This window comes from Candoia aspera, chromosome 5, assembly GCF_035149785.1.
Source record: "Candoia aspera isolate rCanAsp1 chromosome 5, rCanAsp1.hap2, whole genome shotgun sequence".
Classification (NCBI taxonomy): Eukaryota; Metazoa; Chordata; class Lepidosauria; order Squamata; family Boidae; genus Candoia; species Candoia aspera.
Genome location: NC_086157.1, coordinates 117,151,399 through 117,159,599, shown reverse-complemented (window position 1 = coordinate 117,159,599; position 8,201 = coordinate 117,151,399). Strand labels below are relative to the sequence as shown.

Sequence of the window (8,201 nt, the reverse complement as noted above, 5' to 3'; positions counted from 1 at the left end):
CCCTCCCCAATTTTACACTCCTTCCTCCCATCAGTCCCTTTTCATCCAGAGCAAGTCAAGGAAATGGAGGGTGGGGGTGGGGGGGGCACTCCACAGCAATTAAGGCTTCAGAGCAGGAGAGGGGTCCCATTCTGCCTAGAGAAGAGGAGGGACATTTGTGACTGCAGGGGGCAGTTTTCTGGTGGCCAAAGGCCTCCAGGCTGATGGTCTCTTTTCTGGCCCTTGCAAAGAGGGGTGGGCAAGAAGACAGCTTTGACCCCCCCCCCCGCACTTTCAACAGGACTGCTCCCTTCCAGGCTTTGGGGCACAAGAAATCTCCTTACCCTGAAGGGTCAGCAAGGGGCAGGGGGACTCCCAATGTGAGGGGGGGAAGGAAAGGCCTTGCGGTCCCCAGATAATGAACTTGAAGGCATGCTGGGCACGGGTGATGGGAGCCTCAGTGCTCAGGGGGGGGCCACACTGCTGACTGTGGTGTAGCTAAACTTGGAGAAGGAGGCCCCAGTGGCAGCGGCCTCCTCCTCGGGGGGGCGACGGTGACGGTGCCAGCAGGGCGTGGCACAGCAGGCAAAAGTGGTGGCGAAGGCTTTCCGGAAACGCTTGTTCATGAAGCAGTAGATGAAGGGGTTGACACAGGCTGAGGAGTAGGAGAGAAGGTGGATGAAGGAGATGGGGGTCCCAGAGAGGGCGCGCTGGGCAGCCAGGGGGTCAAAGGCCCGCCAGGTGTTGGCCACATAGATGGGCAGCCAGCACACAAAGAACAGCACCACGATCACCACCAGCATCCGGATGACCCGCTTCTTGGCCAGCAGCTTGGCCTCTGAGCTGTTGATGCGGGCCCGCTCCTGCTTGGTGCCATCCTCCAGGGTCAGGGCCGGCAGCTCCATTGTGCTCTCCGTGGGCTGGGGCACCTGGACGTAGCAGCCATCGCCTTCATCATCGCAGGGGGCCAGGAGCTCCGTGACCCCGTTCTGCTGGGCTGAGAGAGGCAAAGACACAGAAGGCGCTTTATGAAGGATGCCCAACCCAGGCAGAGGTGTACGGAGGTTCAACCTGGGGTGCCCGTGGGGGGTTGGGCAAGCAGAAGAGTTAGGCTCCTCCAAGCCTTCCCAGGAGACAGGCAGAGGCAGGGCAGCAAGACAGCCCCAGTATGTTTCCTCGGCTGCAGTCCAAACAGGAGCAACAGGCCCACCATATCCTTCTGACACTGTTATGGATCATGACACTTTCCCCCTTGCCCGCCATTTTTCTTCTTGCTCCCCTTGCCTTCAGGTATGGCAGAAATTCAAACTGTGCGTGTGCATACACCAGTCTGTTCACTCTCCCTCTTTCCCTGGAGGGTCGCTGCGTACTTCCTCACCCTTGAGGCAGAGCAAATTGCTCCTTCTTATCTAATACCATATTTCTGTTAATGCAGCCTAACCCTCCATTAGCTGTTTTAAGCGGTTGCACTACGCCACCAATTGACACGCCATTTGTGACCCACTTAACAGTCGTCTCGCACTTACTGCTGCCAAGGCAAGCCTACAGTTGTGCTTTTGATTTTTCTTTTTTTGCTTAAACCTAAATGCAAGCATTTACTTTATCTGTGCTGAATTTTATCTTCTTGGTTTGGGTCCAGCATTCAAACCTGCCAAGAATGGCTTAAATATTGATTCCTTCTTTTATAAGGCTTTGGTCCCATTGCAGCTTCAGATTAGATGAGCGTCACTTTATGGAGTCAAAAAAGGCTGAGTAGGACAGGGCATGGGATGTTCCACTTGAAAACAAAGACTGCATGCTTGGCTGGGCACAATTTTTCAGCTAGCTGTGGATCCAGCTTACAATGTTCCCTTGGAACCCCCCCCCTTTTTTTTCTTTTTGCTTATCTACAAGAATGAGAAGCTAGGCTGAAAGCTTTGTTGAAATAAAGATATATTACATCTACTATGTATCTGTGATCAACTAAACTAATATTTGTCCCAAACCCAGTTGGACATTTCCTGCTGCTTTTCCCAATAAAATGCCTCCTTGACTTCAGCTTGCTTTCTCATGATACCCAGAGATCACCCCAAGGGGCTCTTGTGTCCAGCCTCCTTCCCCTTATACACACCTTTGGCCTCACGGGAGAGATCCATCTCAAACTGGATGCCCCTGTAGAGCTCACGAGAAATCAGTCCATAAGCAACGATCATGACCAGCCCCGGGACAAAGAAGAGTGTGATGAGGAGCAGCACATACCTAGCAGGGAGGAGAGGGGAGGGCCGCAAAGGCCACTTAATCTGCACAAAGTGAACAAAGGCAAAGACTTTTGCACAGCGCACTGAACCCTAACCCAACAGAAGAGGTTGGTTTGCACAACATGTTGGATCACACACTCAACCCGGGTTAAAGCCCATCAGGCTTAGCACGTTCAGTCAACAGACCTGCTGGGCTTGGCTTAAGATTTGGGCAGGATCTTTGGGCTGGGAAACCTTAAAGCAGGCGAGACCTTTTCTCTCCCCTCCCCCAATAGCCTTGTCTTCTAGGGAACCCCGGAGGGACTCCTCCATTTTCTGGGCTCACATGCAAACCCACCCTTCTTCGGGAAATCCTCCGCCAGAGGGCCTTGAACTTCACCCGTCCTGGGACAAGCCCTGAACAAGCAGCTCTGCCAGCTTTCAGGGTGGCTTGTCTGAAGCAGAGAGAAGCCGGCTGGGAAGGGCAGAGCAGAGAAGGGCTTCGGGACTTGGACCGGTGGTGGGCGGGTGGGGAACCTGAGGCCAAGCCCCTTCCCTGCTCGCCTCATGCACTTAAGGCCGTCACATCTCCCACGCCTGGCCGTCTCGATCTCGGTCTCTTGCAGGCAATCCCTGATCCCCCACAGGGTCGCCCCCTCCAGACCACACAGCTGGCTTCCCATGGGGGCTGCTCCTCAGGTGTGAAATGAGGGATCTGAGTGGGGAGACCGTTCAAGGCAGGGAGAGGCAAAGAAGAAGCCCAAGACCCAGTTAGACCTTCCCCAATAACTTCATCCTGTCGCAGCTGTGTGTTGTTGCAGGGCCCTTGACTCATCGGAAAGGAGGATGCTTCCTTATGAATCTTTAAATCCTATTTCTGAGGCTGCTGACATTTGTCTGATTTATTTATGCTTTGTTCTCCTCATTCTGTGATTCCCCCTTGTCATCCAGGTGGGTAGAATGGCAGGGCGTAAATCAAAACAACAGACTAGAACCAGGAGACAAACAAGGGGCCCTGCGGTCACCAAGTGTTTTGTGCTCAGCGGACGGCGAGATTCCAACCTGATCTGATCGGTCCCTTTCCCCGGACAAGCCCTTCCATGCCTCCTGCCCCTTCACTCTCCTCTGCTGCTGTCATGGGATTCCTGGGTGTTGACACTTAAGATTACCGGGCACAGAGCTCAAAACAGCCAGTCTCAGGGGTTCCTTGGGTGGCAAGAGACCCAAGGCAGGGGTGGCTGTTGCCATTGCTCAACTCCACGGAGAACCCACTCTCTGTCGGGCCAACTTGCTTGTTGGCCTAAAGACAATTAAAGGCCGGCTTGTGGGGCGGGGTGGGGCAGCCCTGGCTGTGCAGAAGTCTGGGCATCCACCGCCTCCAGGCCAGAGCTGCGCAGGAGAGGAGGGGGAGGCAGGCGCACCATTCACCCCTCCCCTCTCTTACTCTAGCCGCGGAGCAGTTCATCCTGGTGGCTCTCAGGGAGACCCAGCTGGCTGCAGATACTCAGTATTCCTGACCCCCGGCCATCCGTGGGTGGATGGGACCAGCATTTGGGTCACAGCCTGAAACAAAGTGGGCTGTAGGGGATAAAATCAGGAATCACCTAATGTGTGTTTGGAAAAAGGTGGGCATTGTGCATGACATGCTACTTGCCACATGACCCCTGTGTTCATAAGCATTGCCTCTCCTTTGCCCCCAGCCCCATTTTCCAAGGGAAGGTGAACAGGAAGCCCTTCTGAGCCTCATCGAGAACGCACAGATCCTGCACCCCGCCCCTGGCCCGTTCCTCAGGCTTCTGGGTTGTTTGTTCCTCGTGATCCAGTGCAGAGCTAAGACTGGTCCTCAGGCCAACACAGAGAGACATCTAATTTCATATTAAGTTGCAGCCGGCCCATTTAAGGCAGAGGCTTCCAAATCTCTTAATAAATGCCAGCAATGGGGCTTCAGATCTGTGAAATTGATGCAGGGCATTTGACATTTGACACAAAATACAAGACACTAAGACCAAACGGTGGCAGATGAGTTCCAGCGTAAAACACAGACTTGCTTCATCATTCTGACATCAGGGAAAAGACGCAGCTTGCGATATGCTTCGAACCTAAATGTCGCCCTAGGTGCTCGATCTGCATGCAAAGCGAATTACAGGCAAGGACTACAACAGAACAAGAGACAGCTTCACCTGCAATGGGCAGAGGCCGCTGTGGGCCACTGCCCTGTTCTCCACCTGGTGTAAACAGGGCTTGGCCAGAGAAGAGAGCCTGGCAAAGGCTGGGGCCTCACCTGTCGACCCTGGCAGTTCTCATCTGGCCCCATGCCCTCCTGCACAGCTCCTGGCCCACCAGCCCAGATGGTCAATCAGACGAGGCCTCCAAGCGCCTGCCTCCGCTCCCTTTCCTAATGCCAGCTGGTGCTCAACAGGCAGGTTGGCCCTCCTGGCTAGGCAGGCCGGGCTACAGGAATGGAGAGGCTGCACCAGGAGCACTCTGGGGACAGGGGTTGCCTGCATAATCCACTGCCAGAGAGACCCTCCTCTCTGGCGCACCCCCAAGCAGCCCAGTCCAGCCCCCCAACTTACCAGGCCTGCTTGATGTGGTGCCCTGGCCAGTTGTGGCTGCAGTGAGTGATATGGGGGTGGGCAGGCCCAGCCTGGGTGGTGGTGTACACTGGGTATGGCAGCATGAGCAGGGCTGAGAGCATCCAGGTAGTGGCGATGACCCGGTAGGCGTGGGAGCGGGTCTGCCACGCGCGGGACTGCAATGGCCTGCAGATGGCGCTGTAGCGCTCGATGGCGATGGCCACCAGGCTGAAGGTGGAGACACTGACTGACACCCCTGCAGGAGGGAGGGAAGGGGGGCAGGTCAGGCTAGGCAGCGCCCAGCTGTCCTGCCCTTTCCAGGGAAGAGGGGTAGGCAGGAGCAGGCCCCGCAGCCTTTGGCGCAGCTGGCAAGGCAAGGGAGTGGGCTGCCTTCCCTCTGGCCATGCTGGAGGCGAGGGCCCACTCACCCCTGGGGCACTTCTGCCAGCAAGGCAGCCAGACTCAGAGACCGCCCGCTCCGCTCACCCATCAGGTAGGCCATGGCCTTGCAGACAACCTTCCCGAAGATGAAGGAGCGCATCAGGTTGGGGAGGAAGGTGAAGGGCAGGCAGAAGAGGGCCACCATAAGGTCACTGAGTGCCAGTGAGAGCAGGAAGGAGTTGGTGACGGTGCGGAGCCGCTTGCTGACCACCAGCACCGCAATGACGAGTGCATTCCCACACAGGGCCAGCAGGAAGATCACCGAGTAGAGCAGCACGCGCACCACCAGGTCCAGCTCTGGAGGGGAAGAGCAGAGCAGCCCTCCAGCGGGTCAGAGGACCAGGCTGGGTACCCCTGGCCCACTTGCGGGAGGGCAGGTGCAGCAAGGGAGCCCCTCCCTCCCTTCCTCCTGTTTGAACTTGGACCGGGACCTTCACCTCAAGGGGCATCTGGCCTGTGCCCCCCCTGCAGGGAGCTGGGTGTTGTGCCTGGCCTTGCCCTCATGCCTTTCTCCGGGTGCTGCTGATAGGGCAGCTGGGCCCCATGGAAACCAGAGCAGAGGGTGGGAAGGGAAGGCAGTCATGGACAGGGTTCTGGAGATGTGCCCGACAGAAGGGTCTGAAATGTCCCCCCCCCCCCCCCCCCCCCGCAACCTGGGCAAGGCTTCCCTTGCCTGCTCCACTCTGGGAAGATCCCGAAAAGTCCCAGACTGGAGAGTAGCTTTGCTGGCAAGAAAGAGACCAGCCTGGGTGCCTGGCTGGCAGCAGCCCGGGCTTCTTCTGGGGCGGGGTGCCTTTGTTCGGGCTCGGGGCATGTGAGGACCCACCAAGCGGCTCAATCCAGCAAGAGCCTGGGGAAGTCCAAAGCTGCACATCTCCCTCCCCACTCCACCCCCAGAGCCGAAACTGCAGCGGCCGCGACCCGGGATTTCCGGGGTGGGGGCGGGGGACAGAGAGGGAGTGAGTATGCACTCTTTATATGCGCAGAGGACTGGGAAAAGCAGAAAGAGAGCGGCTAAGAGCTGGGGCCCTTGGAGAGACCTTCCCCACCGCGAAAACCTTGCCAGTGCGTCCCGGTGCAGGAGGCGGCGGGCAACGGGCCGTAGAGCGCCGGCGCTGCCTCGAGGGCTGCGGGCAGGAGCCAGACTCGCCGGCGGGGATCCGCGTCCAGGGCTTCGTGCCGGGGCGGCTGCGGAGGGTGCGGAGGGGGGGGGTCGCTGGAGGCTGCCCCTCACCCGGGGCTGCGGGACAGGCTCGGGGGCCTCACCTCGGGACCTGCGGGAAGCCTCGCATCCGCCACCAGTGCCGTTCCAGGAGTCGTTGGATGAGCCGTTCGCGGGCTGGCAGAGGAGCGACCCGTTGAGCAGCCGCGGCGCCTCCATGGCGGGCGAGCCTCCGTATGGCAGTCCCCGATGCTCAGCGCCCACCGCCCGGCTCGCCTCCGCGCCAGGCGTCCATCCCCGCGGGGTCGTCCCCAGCGCAGCCCCGGGCGAGAGCCGCCGCCGCGCTCTGCTCCGCTTTCTGCGGCCGCTCCCGGAGTCTGGCAGCCGCCGCGGTTTCTGGGCAGCGCCGACACCTAGCCCCGCGCAGAGCGCCCCCTGACGGCGGCCTGAGGGCTCTGCCAAGCCCGCAAGCGGGGCCCCGACGACCCCGGCGCTCCCTGGCCGGGCGCTCGGGGGAGCCGTCGGGCCCGTGGCGGAGCTTAGCTCGGCCGGAGGCGTGGCGGACGGAGCCTGTTCTGCACGGCCAAGCTCGTCGTGGCAGGACCGGCGCGGGAAAACGGGCCTTGGTGCGGATTCTAGGGAGCATGTGCAGAGTGCTAGGGGGCTGAACAAACCCTCGAGGCAGGAAGGCGACTTGGCGCACCCACGGGCTCGGACCCGACCCCTGGCAGGACTCGCGCAGAGGTGCCGCTTCCTCCCTTTCGGGGGGGGGAGTGGGCGAGGAGCAACCCCGCAGCTGCCCGGCTGGGGCCTCCTGGGAGGCAGGACGGTCTCCCAGCAGCGCCCGGCCCGCGAGGCACGTCCTGTTTGCTCGGGGCACCGGAGGCGCCCGGCCGGTGTTGACACAGGTGCTGTTTACCTGGTGAGAAGGCAGGAGCTGCGCCCAGAGCGCTGTGGTGCGCAGGATGGGGGGGACTCTGGGCCTGGCCCGCGGCTGCAGCGTTGCCTTGAAGTTAATTCTGGGGCGGTTCTTGTCCTGCCGGGCGTCTCCCTTGCGGCTCAGACCCCCAGCCTCATTGGGAGCTCTGCACCCTCCCACCTGGCCTTCTCTGTGCAATGTGCCAGGCATTCCCCGGAGGCAGTGGAACTTGCGCAGGTCCCCTCCGGAGGCCTCCCTTTCTAAGCCGCCCTGGAGCGCCCAGTGGCCAGAGCCCCGTGCCAGGAGGGCCCTGTGGCACAAGCGCCCAGGAGCCTTGTTGCCCCCTCCTGGAGCTCTCTGGACCTGCTCGCAGGCTCCACCCAAGGGCTGGGCCTGGTCCCCTGTGTGGTCGGCTGCTGGTGGACCCACTTGTTTGGGCTGGGGCTGCCCTCGGGGCTGTATCCCCCTGGCCAAGTGGGCTCCTTAGATCCCCACCTTCCCTGGCCCCTTGCCAAGGCCTGGTCATACCATGCAGCAGGCTAGGGAGAGGCTTCCCGGGGTTACTGAACGAACCAGGGTAGCTGTTCTCTCACATCCCACAGGGCCAGACAGTCAGCACCTCGGCTGGGTTCACACAACACCTGCGCCAGAAGCTGGCTAACACATTTAGCGCTGCCACGTTGGATAGATAGTTCTCAGCTTAGTCTGATGTGTCAACCCGGCCGTTGTGGTTTCTGACTCCAGCCCTGGTTGCAGCATTCATTGAATGAGGCCAAACGCTTTGGCTTCATTCCCTTTTGTATATTTGGAGTTTGGGGTGTGGTGGTCAAGGGACAACATGGGCTCCTTAGGCCTTACAGCAACTTCAGCCCCATTTCACCTTCTCCAAAACGTGCCCCTCCCACAGT

The 8,201-nt window shown here is 59.7% G+C and overlaps 1 protein-coding gene across 1 annotated transcript; it reads right to left on the bottom strand.

Moving 5' to 3' along the window:
* Positions 1–410: 410 nt before the first annotated feature.
* Positions 411–6,841, bottom strand: CCKBR (cholecystokinin B receptor). The gene is made up of 5 exons (XM_063304503.1): positions 6,479–6,841; positions 5,258–5,509; positions 4,772–5,027; positions 2,090–2,217; positions 411–976 (listed from the first exon to the last, which is right to left on the bottom strand). Exons 1-5 carry the CDS (start codon positions 6,591–6,593, stop codon positions 444–446), a joined length of 1,284 nt encoding a protein of 427 aa, XP_063160573.1. The 5' UTR covers positions 6,594–6,841; the 3' UTR covers positions 411–443.
* Between the last annotated feature and the right edge of the window lie 1,360 nt (positions 6,842–8,201).

Bases quoted from the DNA above. Each gene is read 5' to 3' on its own strand.
- CCKBR (XM_063304503.1), bottom strand. From the start codon at position 6,593: ATGGAGGCGCCGCGGCTGCTCAACGGGTCGCTCCTCTGCCAGCCCGCG. The intron at 5,510-6,478 runs GTGAGGCCCCCG...CTTCCCCTCCAG, and splicing joins GGCTTCCCGCAGGTCCCGAG to AGCTGGACCTGGTGGTGCGC. The intron at 977-2,089 runs GTGTGTATAAGG...TGCCTCTCTCAG, and splicing joins TCTCTCCCGTGAGGCCAAAG to CCCAGCAGAACGGGGTCACG.